General features: G+C 38.2%; 2 protein-coding genes and 4 non-coding genes across 7 annotated transcripts in view; 3 read left to right on the top strand and 3 right to left on the bottom strand.

Annotated features, from left to right (window-relative positions):
- Positions 1-424, bottom strand: part of ST3GAL6 (ST3 beta-galactoside alpha-2,3-sialyltransferase 6) — a 74422-nt gene extending 73998 nt beyond the window's left edge. Inside the window, exon 1 of one of the 2 annotated variants that reach the window (XM_039322439.1) lies at positions 330-424. The gene's annotated coding sequence lies outside the window, so the exon portion shown is untranslated. The remainder of the gene's footprint in view (positions 1-329) is intronic. The other variant, XM_039322432.1, reaches the window with a different exon arrangement.
- A 4-nt stretch (positions 425-428) lies between these two features.
- Positions 429-12226, top strand: CPOX (coproporphyrinogen oxidase). Its single transcript, XM_039322430.1, has 7 exons — positions 429-1059; positions 3442-3585; positions 4266-4376; positions 5040-5181; positions 5493-5711; positions 7538-7642; positions 9836-12226. Exons 1-7 carry the CDS (start codon positions 579-581, stop codon positions 9921-9923), a joined length of 1290 nt encoding a protein of 429 aa, XP_039178364.1. The 5' UTR covers positions 429-578; the 3' UTR covers positions 9924-12226.
- Positions 12227-14720: 2494 nt separating this feature from the next.
- TRNAH-GUG lies at positions 14721-14792 on the top strand. Its single transcript has one exon. It is a non-coding gene; the product is annotated as a tRNA-His (tRNA).
- Positions 14793-15078: 286 nt separating this feature from the next.
- Positions 15079-15152, bottom strand: TRNAI-AAU. The gene has a single exon. It is a non-coding gene; the product is annotated as a tRNA-Ile (tRNA).
- Positions 15153-16349: 1197 nt separating this feature from the next.
- TRNAT-AGU lies at positions 16350-16423 on the top strand. Its single transcript has one exon. It is a non-coding gene; the product is annotated as a tRNA-Thr (tRNA).
- A 1019-nt stretch (positions 16424-17442) lies between these two features.
- TRNAL-CAG lies at positions 17443-17525 on the bottom strand. The gene has a single exon. It is a non-coding gene; the product is annotated as a tRNA-Leu (tRNA).
- Between the last annotated feature and the right edge of the window lie 829 nt (positions 17526-18354).

The raw sequence follows: 18354 nt of genomic DNA, 5'->3' as shown, positions 1-18354 counted from the left end.
CTTTATTGCTTCTTGACTGCTGTTTTTCTCTCGAGCGGGATTACACGCCCGTTTCCAAATAAAATGTTCGGACTCATTCAACTCTGAATCAAAGCAGAATTGCACAACTACAATTGTGTTTCACCAGGTGGGGGGGGGAGAATTAGTAAATACATTGTAGTCTTCTATTTGTTGCAACTAGGCTCCGCGTGATAAGGCTAAGCATTTTTAATGACGAGTCACATGCCGCTGAATTTGACAAACCTCGCTGTTCCCCACCCCATAAAAGAAAAAGAAAATAGTCTGTTAATTTTTACGCAACGACGCTGCAGTCTCCTCTTTCTACGTGCCTCTGTCTCACGCCTCAAGTATGTAAAAACGAAGCTCTTTCTTGCTTCTTCCACGAGCGTCGCTGGGAGTTGTAGTCTAAATGCAATGTTCGAGATAGGCGCGATTGCCAGTGAAACTATACTCCCCACGAGCTATTGCTCTGCATTCCCCACCTCTTCCGGGCCTGCCGCCGAAGGGGCGTGAGCAACGCACTTTCCTAGCTTGGCGGCGATCAGGACGGCCGCTGAAGGAGCTGGACGCTCGCTGTCATGTCCTTTCTGCTGTGTGGTATTCGCCACCTGGGCGCCCGGGGTTTCATGCTCCGGTCCGGGCCGCGCTGCTCCAGACTGTTCGGTTCGGGCTCCTTGGAATCGCCGCCGGGCCCTTCTTCCCATTGGCGTGATGGTCGGTGGCAGCGATCGTCATTCGCCTGGACTGCGGGAGCCACGGTGGTGCTGGCCGGGCTGGGACTGGTGCGGCGGGCGGAGATGAAGGAGCAGCCTCCGCGGCAGCAGCAACGACAACTGGAAAAGCCGTGGGGAAAGGAGGACGAGGAAGATCTGGCAAGGCTGTGCGAGAGCTTCATGGCTCCTCCGGTGAGCGGTCTGCGAGAGCTGCGCGACCGGCGCGGAGACATGCGAAGTCGCATGGAGCTGCTCGTCATGGAGACGCAGAGCCAGGTGTGCAACGCGCTGGCCCAGGTCGACCGCGGCGCCGCTTTCACCGTGGACCGCTGGGAAAGGAAGGAAGGTGACCCGAATTCCGGGGTAGAGTGGGGACCCGTTCCTTTCTCGGGGGCCGCGCACTCGCACCTCTGCAGGTTGGAACTAATCCGGAGTAATTGCCCTGCCTGCCGATGTGGGATTGAATTTGTCTAGATCTGAAAATTGGCTTCTTTACTCCCTACCAAGTTTCACTAAATAGAGTAGCATTCTTATTTTCCCTTTAGTATGTTTGAGATCGTACTAAACATCTCAAAGGTGTTGGTTATTTAGAAACTTCTTTTTTTCACGTTTTAAAAACAAGAAAGCAAGCACAATGGAAGTGTCCAAGATTCTGCATGACCAAGAGATAGGTGTCCAAATTGCTACAGGCTTGGAGGATAGTAAAAGCTGCTTCAAGAAGCTTCAGGAATACAAAATATGTATTACCAGCTGGGTAGTAGAAACCTACCATAGCTGATCCAGGAAGCCATACAGAGTGGCACTTAGTTAATACTTGGATAAGAGGTAACTAGGTAACCTCAAGTCTAAATATTTTTTTAAAGGCTTGTGAAAAGATAGCAGCAAAACATTTATGTATTTTGTAGGTGGAGAACCATGTTCGTTTATGATGCCAAAAAAACCCAGGAAGATTCTGGTAACACCTTTACAACTTACACATTTAATTTAAAAGGCATTGGTGCAACTCATAAAAGTGTATGCCTTTCAATATTCTTTTAGTTGGAAAAGATGATACCAGAAATTGGTATTGTTACTAAGAAAACTACATGCTCTGTCCCACAGAGCCTAACATCCTTTCTTTAATCTATATCAAGTGATTAAATCTAGATTGATGTAACTAATTTGTCAGATTCATGCTCTGCCTTCTGGAACTCAAGATGGTATACATCAGGGGTGTCACACTGCCAGCCCACGGGCCAGATGCATCATAGCAAAACCACACCCACTCCATTGCCGGCAATGGTGAAAAAAGTCACGATATGTCGCGACACATCACATGATGTTACGAGTTTGACACCCCTGGTATACATGGTACTCTGTCATCCAGTTCTTGTTCATAACAACAGGTAAGCTGGCTGCCTGGATCAACTGGTTCAAAATCACCCAGTGATCTTTTGTGGCTGAAGGTGCATTTGAACCTGGATCTCCCAGGTTGAGGTCCATCACCTCAACTATCACGCCAAACTGGTTCTAATGGAATTGTGTGCCCTTGTATCTGTAATGCAAAATTAGCTGCAGGGATCTGTTTGTGTTATGAAATACCACAGTGATACTTTGATTGTGTGGTGTTGATTGCAACATTGCCTCTACACTCTTACCTGCCAAGTAAAGGTAAAAGGTACAGTGTCATTCCCCTGCTTTTTTACAGATGAGTAAAGGAATCAGTGATATGTCATAGTTCAGGAAACCCAATTGATTTATTTAGACCAGGGGTGTCAAATTGCCGGCCCGCAGGCCAGCTTCATCATACCGAAGCCACACCCACCCCATTGCCGGCAATGCAAAAAGAGTCATGTCACATCACGTGGCGAGTTTGACACCCGTGATTTAGACATTCCGAAAGGGCATTTAAATAGTATGTGTTTGATCAACAAAATTTATGTCCAGTATTTTTTACTAAGCATAATTTTATCTCTTTTAATATACATCTTTAGTGAGCCAGTTTGGTGTAGTGGTTAAGGCACCAGGTTAAAGATCAGGAGACCACACTCTCTCTCTTGGCCCTAGGAAGGAAGCAGTGGCAAACCACTTCTGAAATCTTGCCAAGAGACAATAAACAGAAAAGAATGACAGTGGTAGACTTTGAGAAGTAAATTATTGTGTATATACATAAGAATTGCTGTATTACAAAAAAAAATGTCTGTTTCAGGGTATCAGCTCATACAATGTTATTGTTAAATAAAATATATAAACAACTGGTCCTTTGAGTAATTAACAGACTATGATTTATAACTTGTCTAATGCTTCAAATGTTATGCTATTAGGAAAAGAGCTGAATAGAATATGCCTGACTTCTACTTTTATTATTTTGACATTTTGGCACAGAAATGTTCAACTATGCTTGCTTTTCCCCTAAAAGAAGCAAAAGGTTTTGTTGGTTCTGAACAAATGAATCAGGCCTTGCCACAGACACTCCAAATGTAATCCATCAGTTTTACCTTCATCAGTTTTCCCTTAAATTACAACAATTACTAGTAGCCTTCTAAAATTAGTTGCTGGGAGGCCACAGCAAAGAGTAACAGAATTTGATCCCTTGAGTTTTCTCTAATTCAGTTATTAATCCTGGCAAAACTATGCTTGTCAACTGCCTGCACTCAAAAACAAAGGATCCTACATAACTATCTGAACAGTTCCATAATTGAAAAATATTATTCTAAATTTCGTAAATTGGCCATTGAAACATTAACAGGTGGCGGAGGCATCAGCTGTGTACTTCAAGATGGTGAAATCTTTGAGAAGGCTGGTGTCAATGTTTCAGTTGTTTTTGGACATCTTTCTGAAGAAGCAGCTCAGCAGATGAGAAGTAGAGGGAAAACTCTGAAGACCAAAAGTGGTAAGGCTTCATACATGAAATCTGCTAAAGAATCTAACAACTTTTGTTGGGTTAAACCAGGGATAGGCAACCTTGGCTCTTTTATGATTCGTGGACTTCAACTCTCAGAATTCCTGAACCAGTCATGCTGAGAGGAAAGGGAGAGGTTTCCAAGCTGAGCCATGCTGGCTCAGGAATTCTGGGAGTTGAAGTCCACGAGTCATAAAAGAGCCAAGGTTGCCTATCCCTGGGTTAAACAAAAAGTGAATCTAATCCATCATCCAGCTTCCCATAGGGGCCAGGAATAAATCCACTAAGTCAACACTATTTAGCTCGTTGTGATTTCTTCTGGTTAATGAAGACCATAGAAAAAATCTTGACACAAAAATAGGAAGTTTCCATAGGTCTTTTCCAGGTTCTATATATTCTGAATAGTGAGACATATTAACTTCTTTCTTGCAAAATCTTAAATAGCAAATATGTCTTTTCTCTTAGAGATTGCAGATCCAGAGGTGCTTCTGGAGTGTAAAATGCAGAGTTGAGAGAACATTTCGAAAGCTTACAATTTTGTTTTGTTTTTCAATTGCTTTGTATTATTATTGTTGTTGTTGTTGTTACATTTATATGCTGCTTGATTTGCAGCAACTCTGGACTTATGTTTTCACTGTTGACTAAGACAACCTATCTTCATTGCTATTTAGGAAAATTGCCCTTTTGTGCTATGGGAGTGAGTTCTGTCATTCATCCAAAGAATCCTTACATTCCCACTATACACTTCAATTACAGATACTTTGAAATTGAAGATGCAGATGGTAAGTGCTATACTTTGACCCAGAATTATATAAGTTATGCAAGGGAGAAGTTGAGTGTTTGAGCCCTCTTCTTTTCTGTAACATTGCATGCATGCTCAAACGGCTGAGCTTGCAGCTTGATGCTGCTGTTATCATTTTGTTGAAAGCACTGAGAGTCTGCAGATATCCCTGACATGTTGGTAATAGAGACAGACAGGAGAAGCTTTTTGAGTCAACAATAACGTCACAAATTTGAATGAACCTCTGTAATTAGTGTCATATTCACACACTCAAAAATTCCAGAAAGGCTAGTGCTATTGAAAAAAAAAATAAGTAGTTGTTGAGCATAAGATTTTATAATTAAGGTCTTATTTTAGTAAGAGACTTTTTTTGTAGAGAGATAAATTGTGTGTCCAAGAAACAGAACTAGCAATTTGCTTTTTATATGCATGCTCTACTTGTTTGACTTTGTATAACATTAAACCTGAGGAGATCTAAATATATTAAGTAACCATGCATGCAGTGAGTCTCTTCAGTGAAATTACTTTAAGTCCTTAAGATCATAATAGCCCCTTTTCTATATTAGAGATGAATTGTAACTAAATGGACATGATGATTCTTATATTACAAGAGTATCTACAAAATACAACAAAAAGAAATGATGGCTCTTTTCTATTCTCTTAGGTGTTAAACAGTGGTGGTTTGGTGGTGGAACAGACCTTACACCAACTTACTTGAATGAAGAAGATGCTATTCATTTTCATAAAACTCTGAAGGACGCTTGTGATCAGCATAATCCCGAACTATATCCTAAGTTCAAGAAATGGTACGTAGGAATTTCATATCAGAATTTTTTCTGAATGCTTGCTGTCATTCTTGAAACTGATGGAACTAAATGTATGTTTAGTTCTTGAAATTAATAGGCCTCTCTTCATTCTAGCCAGGGAAGTGATTACAGGTCTTTCTGTTTTTAAAACAGTTTTAGAATATATTGCAATATTTTCTATTTAGTAATTATAGAATGTTTCACTTTAGAAACAAAGCAGTAACACTAGGTTCTTTTCTCATATTCTGACTCAGTGTTTCAGACTTCTGTGTCTATGTTACCCTTTTAACCAGCAATGTTGGGGTTAACAGGTGTGATGAATATTTTTACATCAAGCACCGTGGAGAACGGAGGGGAATAGGAGGCATCTTCTTTGATGACTTGGACTCGCCTTCAAAAGAAGAAGTTTTCCAGTTTGTGCAGAGTTGTGCCAAAGCTATTGTGCCTTGTTACATTCCCATTGTGAAGAAACACTCACAGGACAAGTTCTCATCAAAAGAAAAATTATGGCAGCAGATCCGTAGGGGGAGGTGAGTAAGAAGATCTTTATGAGTATCAGGATGGATGATTGGTATACCCTTTGGGACCACTAACCCAACATTTTGGCTCTTCGTTTAATCCATATTTTCCTAGCTTAGTGTCTTGAAATTTGTTGAACGTTAACATCCAGATTTCCTATTATTATGGCTTTTGGAAGACTCAGATCTAATAACTGCCACACACATGCCCCCATCTTTTATTTCCACGGTTAAATATTATATAACACTTTTAAATTAATCACTAACAGTTTAATATGATTTTGGAAAATGTTTGAAAACTTTTAATGCAGTAAAAATATATGTTGTTGGCCCGTTCCACTTAACAGTGTACCGTATTTTAAGATTTCTCTGTTCCCAAACCGCTTTATTTCACTTTTTGGAGTGTTGGAACTATTCACTAATCCCAAGCTAAGTAAACATCTTCTGATGATGATATGACAATTGTTGATGTTACCAATTTAATTTAGATGGAGTAGAATTCTTTTTTTCTGGATTCGGCTTTATTTTTTTAAAAAATGGGATCTTTTGTGTCTTCCGATAAACCATGTGGGTTTTAACTGTTGTAGCCCTACCTCCACCCACTGTCATTTCTTATGGCTGGTCTGGAAGATAAGAATGAGGTTTTTGAAATGAAGTAACTCTCCTACATTTCATTTACTGAAACAGATGCTGTATCATGTCATACTTAGTCTTTCTATGGCTAACCATAGAAATAACAGAAAACAGAAAATAATTTGGTAGAAAACTCCATAGGTCAAAATTGTACAAATAATATCTCTGTTTCTGCCGCCATCAGTTCTTTATCTTCTTCCCAAATTTTAAGTTGCTGATTCTGATCTTTATGACAGACACCAATTTTTGCCATATATAAAGAAATTAATTGTGATTGCAGTATCCTCTCCACTGTCCCTTTGATTTCTAGTTTTTTAAAATACTAGAGAAATTATAATTGCTTAAATGTTATTAGGTTAGAGTGTAGTTCTGGCATAGAATTTATTTAAGAAATATCCCAGCCTTATATCTTATTTCTGATTTATTTGTTTGCTTATTAATTTTTTATCCAGTCTTTCCACCAAACATATTATTTCCTCCATATGATTAATTGCTCTTTACCCTGTATGATGATTAAAAAATATTTTATAATTTTGTTGTAAGCTATAGAAATATATGCAATGGAGTGAAAGGACCAATAAGTATTATAGAAAATTGTGCTAAGTTCAAACGTCTTACTAAATAATAGATTTAATATTTGTTCCAGTGAAGAAGACAAATGAAGATTTTTTTTCAAAAAATAGTGAAATATGTGCAATAAGTTAAACTAAGGACTTTCTACAGAATAGACAAGACGTATATCTCCTTATCCTCTTTTCAGAATTGTATAAATGGCAAAAGATGGGTAATTTACTTTGTAAGAATATAATACATTCCCCATATTTTTAGAAAGATGCTGTTTGAGTCATTATTGATATACAAATGCTGCTGTAAGTTTCAGTGATCCTACTCTTTATGGTGGCAGTTCATTAATATGTGTTTCAGGATTCTGTGCGGCCATGGAAATCTGAGCTATTGAGCACTCAGCTGAGTAGTTCAAGACTTTCTATGTGTGTTTTAATAGTTATCTCTGAAAACTTCCCTGAAATTAAGTAAATAATGCTTTGTGAAACATTGAAAGCCAGAGTAAAGGCTAAGCAGGATCAGTAGTTAAATTGCAGTGTACCGTATTGCCTTTTCCTTTCTCAGTGGTTAGCAAAAACAGAAAAACAATGCCATTTAAGGATATTAGAGGAATACTTTTGCTGTTTGTTTGTTTCCAACAGATATGTGGAATTCAATCTTGTGTATGATAGAGGAACAAAGTTTGGCCTTGCAACACCAGGGTCAAGAATTGAAAGTATTCTTATGTCTCTGCCACTCACTGCCAGGTAAGATCATAACTGAAGTAGCAAAACAGATTTGTGGGATAGTTTAATAAAAAAGATGGGTTGTAATTACAGTAGACTTAAAGCCCTTCTCTTGATCTAGTTTCAAATACATTCAAACACTTTAGTGTGATAAGTAGTGCTTGATGAAAGATGACTAGAAAGGCCAGAGACAGTCATTAGATTAGGGCAGTGGTTCTCAACCTTTTTAATGCCGCGACCCCCAACCGGTCGTAAGTCGAGACGACTCAACCAGTCATAAGTCGAGGACTACTCAACTGGTGCAGCACTGTTTGCAGAATGGGACTTTGGGCAGGCTCAGGAGGGCAGAGACAGCCTGGACAATTCCTATTGGCTTTTGAAAGCCAATAGAATTAGACTCTATTCAAGACTCTATTCTTGAATAAAAGGGAGTAGCACAGCTAAGGAAAAGAGGGAAAAAATGGCGGACTGCGTTGTTTGGCGACCCCCGTGAAATGGTCGTTCGACCCCAAATGGGGTCCCGACCCACAGGTTGAGAACCACTGGATTAGGGGAACTAAATGAGTACCGAGTGATGAGGGACATGAATGTGTTAATTCATTTATTTGCTTATTTACAATGCTTATATATAGCTAGATTATATAATAAAGCCGTATCATAAAACAACTGATGTCATAATAAAGGCCTATCATAAGATCCATAAAATCCATAATAATCATAAGCATTGTTCAGAGATCAAAAGAATGGAAGCGTTAATTCTGAAATGAACCTCTCTATTTTTCTCTTTTGTTGGATAGGAGTGAATTTAATGTTTATTAGAAAAAAAAGTGGCACAGATTTCAAAAGGAAGGGAAAAACAGCTATGTAGAGCAAAATAAGTATTTTCTTAACCTTAAAGATTAGTAAGTGTCAATTGTGGTGTAGATTCATCTTATTCTGAGATGGAGTTTGTTGACTTCACCTACAGGTAACATTAATTTATAAATCACAGTTGATAAACCTTAAGGCCTGAGCGCACGTATCTTTTGTCTTAGAACAAGCAATCCACATTGTAGCATACTGTGATATGTGAACCAAACCACTGATGCCTTAGTGACCTCCCATTTAGATTACTATAATGTGCTCTACAAGGGACCTTGAAAATAATCCAGAAACTGCAGCTGATTCAGAATGCAGTGCCATGTGCAGTTCATCCAAGTTAGCATGTGCAGTACTGGTTCCCAGTTGCTTTCCAGTGCAATTCATGGTGTTGGTTATCACTTTAAAGACCTACATGGCACAGGACCAGGTTTTTTGCAGGACCACTTCTCTGAGGGTATCCATTATACTTTGTTAAATAGGGTCTCTAGTTCTCTTCCTTAATTGTTGCCACCTTATGGGACCTCAGAGATGTGCTTTCTCATTGAGCTCTCTAGTTCTTTGGAATTCTCTCTGAGATCCCTACCCCTTTAGCCTTCTGGAGGGCCATGAAGACCTAACTCTTCTCCCAAGCATCAGACTAGGATGGGGGTTGAACTAAGTGTCTGTTTGGCTGTGGGGAGGGAGTTACTTTTTTTTTTCTAGCCATGTTTTCATGAATTGTTTTGAGCCGCCTAAAGTCATTATATGAGACAGGCAGCCATATAAATCTTATAAAGAAATAAAGTCACTGTGTCGCAAGAGCAGAGAGAAAAGGGGATGATAGAACATAACAGGAAGCAACTAAAATGGGCATTAAATTGAAAAAGAAAGGGAGAGAGAGAGAGAGCATCAGATAGGAGTTTTTGTATTCTGTATACTTTATCCAAATTTTCTTTTTTTCCAGTGACTAATGTAGTGGCTGGTTCTGAGAGAAGCTACACCTATTGATGAATAACAGGGCAGTGAAATATGTTGTGGCCAATTCAAGAGACATAAGTTAAAATAGGACATTCTAGAAATTCCCTATTTCTGTCTTACCCATATAGCATGCATTGTCTTGTCTTTCAATCTCAGGTGCAGTTTGCTTTAGAAATTGTGTGTTGATATTTTAGAGAAAATAATGGAAAGTAAATCCTTTCCTCTGCAATGGAGATTTTTATTGTGTAATGTTTACAGTATTAACAGGAGTAAATTTGCAATAAGTTGAGTATGAAATGGATAATATTTTTTGCTTCAGATGTTAAAATCTTACATTGTAAATAGTGTATGGAGAAAAAAGTACTAATAGCTGTTTTGTACACATCCACTTTTCAGGTGGGAGTATATGCATTCACCACCTGAGAATTCCAAGGAAGCAGAAATCCTAGAAGTTTTGCGCCATCCCAAAGACTGGATACAGTGAAAAGAATGCTGACCATATTCAGCAATGAGGAAAGAACTTGTTCTGCTGCCCACTCCCAAATTCACCTGTCACTGCATGGCAGCTAATGAATGTTTCGCTATTCTCTCACCTCATGCCTTAGGAATAGTATTAGATTCTATCCTCTGTGAATTGTATTGCTCCTTTGTAGAGTGTTGGTCATTTGTATTAGTGGAACTGTAAAGATCTGAGTGAAAATTACATTAAGTCATGCACTTAACAACAGAATGTAGTGAAGTGCTGCAAGTTACTGAGGTGCAGACTACATGCGTCTCTTTCAGGGACTTAAACACATTTTCTTACTTTTCACAAAAAGAACAGTTGTTGACAAACCCAGTTTAGTCTTCAGTTGCCTGCAGTGTTTCTGACTCCTTGCCAAACAGCTTCCAGTATAGTGATTTTTATAATTTAATCTAAAATGCTACTTTATTTGACTCATGATCATCTGTTAAATTGCAAAAGAATGTCTACATTGGTTACTATCATTTATGATGCAGTAAGTGGATAAATTATCTTGGTAGCTCAGTCCCTCCTCACAAAACTTTGTAACTATCCACACCTTGACTGAAGATGAAATACAGCCCAGACTTTTATCAGGGACCAAAGTTCATAGTTCTGCATTTGTACAGCACCTGGCACAGAATTCTTAATGAAATAATTACATTTCTGTAGAAATACTTTTGATAAATGTAGATTCTTATAGAGTAAATGCATAATGTTTGAATAGTTGAACACATTGGAACTTAAATTCAGAAGGAGTATAAGGTGTTACCAATTTTTTTCTCACATACTTTCTTGAAATATGCTTCTCAGGAAACATGTTTAGGAGAAGGTAAAGGTTCTATTCCAAGTGCTCATAATCATTTCTACATAAAGTATCTGCATGTACATGCACAACCATACAATCTTTGCTGAGACAGTCATAGAGAAGTGTTTCTTTCAGTAAACTTATGTATTGGACAGCAAATTAAACTTTTAAGAATTAAGTTAACGGGAAGGACAGAAACAAGCTTCTGAAGAACACAGATATCTGATGCTTAATTTGGGTCAACTTTTTACATTTTTGTCAATAGAAACTTAAGTTCTCAGCTAATCCTAATAATGCTTTTTTAAATCCATGTCAATAAAATGGGTTTGCAGGAGTGCTGGATGGAATTGCAAGCTGCTATATGTGAACAGTGGTTTAGATCTATAAAAATGTAAAACTCTCATTCACAGCTGGAGAAACCAGATTACTTCTCAGCAAGCTGCCTGGGTCCTCCCTGGTCTGCTTCTAAGGAGATAATGGGCTGCAGTAGAATGAGGAAATGAAGGTGCTCCTGCTTCTGAAAGATATCTCTGAATCTAAACCACTGTGCCTAGGTTCAATTTTGTGTTTTGAATATTGGCAAAGAATAATAAAAGTGAAAAACAACCAGCATTTAAGAAAGATCTGAGAATCTCTTTTGGTTTTGGTCACTAGATAGTTCTTTGGCATTATTCAGAAACTGAAGGGAGAAAACCATTAATATTTCTAAAAAAAGTAACATCTCTAACATTAATAGCAATACATTCAAAATTTATATGGATCTTTTTTTCCCATCTTTATGAGCTTGAAGTCAAAGTTTTCATAGTGAACCCAACTTTTCATACTATTTCTTCATTATTTGTGTGCATCTTTAAACTCAGTGTTATTTGTGCAGAAAATATAGAAATCTATAACTAGGAACACAAACAGGCATTTCAAGCTGTTGCAGACAGTGCTTTGTGATTGGTAAATTCTCAGACGTGCTGCAGATGTTCCTTAACATGGGCTCCTTGGTAGTTTTCTTGGAGACATTTCATTACCAAATTAGGTAACATCACTGCTGGGCATCAGTGCACTGATGATGTTACCTAGTTTGGTAATGAAATGTCTAAAAAACCACCAAGCTCAGAGAGCAACAGGGACCCCACAGTTCAACCCTGAGCTACAAATATTCTCTTTGATCATATGTTTCTTAGTTTTACATGCCTTTCCAGCACCATATTCCTAAGAGTACTGCTAATAACTATGCAGGAGTCACTAACATGATTATTTTTAAAATTTTAGATCTCTGATATGCAGCAGCATTTTAAAACATTGCTTCAATTTTGAAAAGAATACGGATTTTCTCAATTTTTGCTTTTAATTGTGTTTCAGCGTTTTGCAAAATTGAAAATGTTTTCTGTACTGTCACAATGTTATTGATAGGTTATTTTTGCTAGTGGGATTTTTATTATTTTTTTGTATTGTAATACCAAAACTGAATAAAAAAATTTGGATCTACAAACACATTTATGTAGCATTTTTATTTCAAGCATTATAGTGCAAACATTTCTAATAAGGCACTTCAGTTCATATTGAGAAATTTAATTCCGATCACCCTAGACCTCAGACCACAAAATCTTAAAGAATGACTGATGCAGTATAAAAACTAGGAGAGAAAAATCCTAACTATAATATCAATTTGAGAGGGGAATCAGTTCCAAGAGGATAATATGCTGCCCTTTGTTTGGTGCATTCAGATAGTGGCTGGGCTGAATAATGCCTTCTGCCTGAGAGGTTCTGGTATATATTTCTGCTCCAAACATGGAGCTAGACTCAGTGGTTTAAATGGCTCTTCTAACTTAAATGATTCTGTAATTCAGCATTATAATCACAACAACTCAAAGTTTAAATATCTTAGCTGTTGTGTAAACAAAACCTTGGCTTTAATTACACCCCATACCATTAATAAATTACTTGTGATCCAAATATCTGCAAGCATCCATGGTTTTTAGACTCTCCCTCAGGGAGAATTGACAAAACACAAAGAATGGGGAATAAGCAGGGATGTCCAAAAATCAGGCATTGTGATAACCATTAGATTTTATCATTGACCTGATTTGAAGATGGTTTTTAGAAACTGCACTGTACATGGTCTTGGCCTTTATCTGGCATCTAAGAGTAAAGAAAAATAGTGCTCTCTCAGCACTGACAATCCAAAGCCTTCTTCCCATTTTACCTCCCATCTGCAAACTTTTGTCTCCCAGCCAGCTAAAACACAGAGGCAGGAGATAGACTTTTATTTAAAAAAACCCTGGCTATAATTTTTTATGATACCAGTGGAGTCAGAAATTAATTTGGGGCTTTTCCCAGAAAGTAAAAATCGCAACTCATACAAATATGAGTTGGCTTTCCTCGTTAAACACAGGAAAGATGGCTCACAAAAGCAACTTCCTTGAGGAAGAATAACATAATGTTTCGTTTCTTATCCAAGAATCAGTTACTGATGAAGTTTTGTTCTTCCTCAAGAAAAAAACAGTCCAGTTGCCTTTTGAAAAAGCACATTTGAGATAACTATGATCTGGATAACTGACAACCTCCACTTGGAGGGAAAACTTCTTCCCTCGTTTTATGCTGTAAATTCAATCGGAGGGGAGGGGGGAAAGAGAAGGCGCAGATCAGAAACAGTGATTGGTCCAAGGCCCTCCAATAAGCTTCATGGGGAAGGGTAAAATTGAAGTCGAAGCTTCTCAGCACGGTCAACCTAACGCGACTACTCGGCTCTTTTCAGACTTTGGGCTGTTGTGAGCTTAACGTGAAATCTTCCAAATTTGGTGTGCGTTGCCGTGAGAATGGTGGTCAAGTTTAGATCTATGACTCTTCCCAGCCACAAATGCTTCGTTTTATCCACGGAGAGCCACCCGTAATCATGTGTCATTTTAAGGGCAATACAGTATCTCAAGTCCGCTCTTAGCCGTCGTCCTGCAACATATAATACTGTGTGGCATGATAAAGCCAGCGTAAGCATCAGGAATTCAGGCGCTTTTCCAAAATCCTCCAACCTATGTTTGCTGAGTATCTCTCTGTTTTCTTGCTAGTACGAAGGCTTCAAAGGACGGGCAGTTTATACGTAGCCCGCTGCACACAAGAAGCAGAGAGGGAGACATGATCAATATTAAATCCATTTAATCGAAACCAAATATTCGTGATGCATTGCTTATAACTTTGTAACAGCAAATTTAGGGCCGAATTTCACTTCCCATAAACTCCACCGAGCTGCGGGAGAGCTCAGCTGCTATAGCCTGTTCCTCGACAATAAGGAATTTGAATTCAGTCCGCTGTTTAATAACCGAATTTAAAAGCCCACATTTATGGAAATGCCTTTCTGAAATTATGGTCTTTTTTTCGCTCCAGACCTTGAAACGTGGCAGAAGAAAGCTGATCGGGCTGCCTCACTTTCAAAAGCCGCGCTCGCTCACCCGGCGTCGGGTTGCTCAGAGCTCAGTCTGTGGGAAGACGCGGGATCTTCACTTTTCATTGCTTCCCTTTGCTGGTTGACCCTCTTTTTTTGTTTATTCTGCTAATTAATTCTCTTGCTTTTTTTTTTTTTTTAAGTTCCAGAAAAGATATCTCGGAAGGGAGAAATACCAAATAGATTCGTGAAAGGACCACTCTGCTGCCCAGAAGTGATTCTCCAAAAACTCCTGGACTTTATTTCCTGTCTCAAAGCTTTTGGTTCTAAGGGTCTTCATTCACCATGCCTTGGAAATGGGATTCAACTTGACTCAAGGGTTTATGCCTTCTACAGCAACCATGGGGTTGCAACAGATAAGCATGGTCTTGCCTCAAGAAAGTAGAGAAATGCTGAATTACTATTATTATTATTATTTCAAAGCAATGAGATATGACTTCTTTGCTCTTGTTGCATTCATACTCCATTGTTAGTTATCCTTTTAGCAAGACTGTTATATATCACATTACCAAAACTCTTCCTCGGGGTTCTCCGATGGCGTGCCGTGATCGTATAGTGGTTAGTACTCTGCGTTGTGGCCGCAGCAACCTCGGTTCGAATCCGAGTCACGGCAGTTCCTTCTAAAATTTTTCTCCGCCTTCTATAAATGTCCCATTTAGTAAACATAATAGAACTAACTAACTTAAAGTAAAACTAACGTAATTCTTTTCGGTAATGATTTCTTCGGTGGAACAAAACGTGAGTTTTTTCACTAAGGGATTCAAAATGCACAGTCAGATGTTGTACATTATGAGACTGATGCAGATGGCTATTTGAAATCTCTGCAAAATCTAAATTATATACTGAATAATGTGAAAAAATACGAAAGAAATGTTTCCGTTCACAAAACAGAAAATCCTTGGCCCGTACGGGGATCGAACCCGCGACCTTGGCGTTATTAGCACCACGCTCTAACCAACTGAGCTAACCGGCCCTTTACGAGAAAAGTGTTTAAATTTTCTCTCTTTCAGAAAATCAATTCTAAAAATAAGATTGTTTTAAACGTCTTCAGATTACTATTTGACACACATATTTTTCATGAAGAAAGCAAGCATTTTAATTAAATATGTTCAAAGCCTTCTCCAATTGCTGGCTGAGTCTGCAGTAAGTCCTAAACCACAGTGCAATATATAAAGTGCAGTGTAGGCCAAACAAAATGCACTAGGTGTGCCATATGAATTCTGATTGGTGATAAAGACAATATAAAATATGGCAATGTTATTATATGAGTGTGCAATGTGCATGCCACTCTAATGTATTTGATAAACCTGCTCGAGAAAATAGGATATTCGGTTAACTATTCCAAGTCACAACTAAGGCCAGTACTGTAGTTAAAAAATCCCCTCCTTAACTCATGAAATCCAAGAATCCCTGAGGCAGAGATTTTAAGGTTGCTAGGATTGAGAAACTCTGTGGTAGGGGCTGGAAAGGGCATCCAGGTAGAACTGAGGGCAGGATATCAGGACAATGGCTATCTTTGAAGTAAAAATAGTTAAAACATTGCAAAAAGTTAGTTTTTACTTTATGTGTGTTCTTCAGTATAGTTTTGTGGCGGGTTGTTTATGTTCTCCATATGAGCTCTCTAACTCATTTTTTGCAACTTGGAGCATCTTTCCAGCAGTCTTACCTCAAAATTAGGAGCAAAGTGGTAGTATCTGAGCTTACTATCTGAACAACATTGTATTTTTTTTCCCCTTTGGCGATCCTTAAAGCCAAAAACATCTGTAAAGGAATTTTTACATTGTATTTTGTTTAGCAAGAGTGATGTCACCAACATTATATCTGCAGAGAAGTCTAAAGTGTGTTAGCAAGAGTCTGTGTACTTAAAGAGAACACAAGTTTAGTAAAATCAGCTCATTTTTTTTTTGTTTAATATATGACAAAATGATAAGAAAAAGCAGTGCTGTGGTCTTTTTTTTTTTTACTGACAACCATAAAGAAAGTCTGAGATCAGTTCATGATAGCATTGTGGTTAGATTCATCTGACCAAAATATGGAAGTGGCTCTAGGATAGATTTGCCATTCTAGATTGCAGATAGAGTTTTCCAGGGCGATTTATTGATCTATTATTATTTTTTAAATGACTTTATTCTTTTAGAGGGTCTCCTGGAAGAGTTTGTGACCAAGTTTGGGCGCCGTGGCTTAGCTGGTTAAAGCGCCTGTCTAGTAAACAGGAGTTCCTGGGTTCGAATCCCAGCGGTGCCTATGATGCCTATCTCAAAGTTATAAAGTGCTAGTTTTGAACTCCTATACTGTATTGTCAGCCACGTTTTGCATCACATATTTCTTTTCCATTGCAGGAAAAATATTTTTGTTCAAAAAGAATGAGATGAAGCCCAATAAAAGAATCAGATGAAAAATCCAAAACACAATATGAGGCAAAGCGGAATATTTATATTTGACCCACTACAATTTATTTAAGTTCTCCCATTTGTTGGATATTCAGCAGATTATTTAAATTGCCACTCTGTTTATTAATATAATCCGAAAAAAGAAAGCCAATTTCGTTTTTAAGAATTAAATCGAATTAAACTAAATATCTCGTCTTTTGGTTGCCCCGTGTCCTAGATTGGGTTCTCACACCTCCAGGCATTACAGATCGTCTGAAGTTATTGTACAAAAGGCCATCTGAGTTTCCGTAGAATAAGGTTCTTTCCAAGAAATTTTGAGCAATCACAAGATGAAAGAGAATAGAGCCTAGCCTAGAAGCCAGAAGAGCCAGCAAATTTTCCAGCAAACGCATTCACAAGAACCTGTTTGCAAAAAAAAAAAAAAAAAATCCGTGTAGCTCGTGTAGGTTGTCCTCCGAAAGATTTGTCGGGTTTCCAGCCTTCTGATTTTGGCTCTGCCCCTTTATTCACGAAGCGATGTCTCCTGCGTGCAGCGGCCACCTTCTTGAGATATAGAGGGAATGTTTGTACATGTTTGTATATACTAAAGAACAGCCTAGAGCAGGGGTAGGCAACCTTGGCTCTTTTATGACTCGTGGACTTCAACTCCCAGAATTCCTGAGCCAGCCATGCTGAGGGGAAAGGGAGAGGTTTCTAAGCTGAGCCATGCTGGCTCAGGAATTCTGGGAGTTGAAGTCCACGAGTCATAAAAGAGCCAAGGTTGCCTACCCCTGGCCTAGAGTATGCTTATAATTAAGCGATCGCGTTCAAATTTGCAAAACAGTGGGCTCTTTGCGAGAAGCCTATATCACCATGGCAGAGATTAAAAGATTTTGTCAGAAGTGGGATTCGAACCCACGCCTCCAGGGGAGACTGCGACCTGAACGCAGCGCCTTAGACCGCTCGGCCATCCTGACATATATACAATCTTTTCTCAAATCGCTCCTAGTAATGAATTTTACAACAGATGAGATACTCATACTTAAAAGCTCTGAAAGGCTGCTTTAGGGTTCATAATTTTATACAGTACTTTGAGTCCTGCTTAATTCAAAACATTTTAGATTATATTCAAGCAATTCTACTGATGTTTCTACTGTTGCATGGATTACCATGCAAATACTTTCTCACATCTCAAACTGAATATATGGGAATTAAATTTACCAACTTTCCTATGGCCGTTACTTTTAGAGAGGTTACATATAGTCTTGTCTAATTTTTAGTATTAAACAAGTTACCAGTAGCTGTTTCTGTATCAGCCTCACATCTATAATTCAAAACAGATGCAAAGGTTCCTCTATATCAATGTTTCTTAAACTTTTTTTTTCAGGACTCTTTTCATTTTTAAAAATTATGGAGAACCCACGTTTGTATGGATTATATTTATCATATGAAAAATTAAAATTGTTGCATTTAACTGCCACTATCACTCCTCACAATTGTTTGATTGAATTTTAATATTGTAATAGTTTTCAACATTGGTTGACCAATAATTTTGATTTTATGGACTCTAGAATCTTCAGGAACCCGACTGAGGTCCTACGACCAACTTTAAGATTAAACACTGCTCTATCTTTTAGCTATTTAAACTATTTTGAACTGTCTTTAGAATATAGCAAACTCAATTTTTTAAAGTGATGCATTTCAGAATTTATCCAGTTATACATTTTGTAATGTAACCAATTATAACATGAAATGAGCTTTAATTTTGTCTTTTCACCAAGATACAGCATTAAGAGAGCTTAGCTA

The sequence above is a fragment of the Crotalus tigris genome, unplaced genomic scaffold, assembly GCF_016545835.1.
Source record: "Crotalus tigris isolate CLP2741 ecotype Arizona unplaced genomic scaffold, ASM1654583v1 scf7180000024115.3125172, whole genome shotgun sequence".
Taxonomy (NCBI): Eukaryota; Metazoa; Chordata; class Lepidosauria; order Squamata; family Viperidae; genus Crotalus; species Crotalus tigris.
This window is presented reverse-complemented; position numbering and strand designations above follow the sequence as displayed.

Coding starts and splice junctions, on each gene's coding strand:
- CPOX (XM_039322430.1), top strand. CDS start 579: ATGTCCTTTCTGCTGTGTGGTATTCGCCACCTGGGCGCCCGGGGTTTC. Junction 4,377..5,039: donor TGAAATTGAAGATGCAGATG/GTAAGTGCTATA, acceptor CTATTCTCTTAG/GTGTTAAACAGTGGTGGTTT. Junction 5,712..7,537: donor CAGCAGATCCGTAGGGGGAG/GTGAGTAAGAAG, acceptor TGTTTCCAACAG/ATATGTGGAATTCAATCTTG.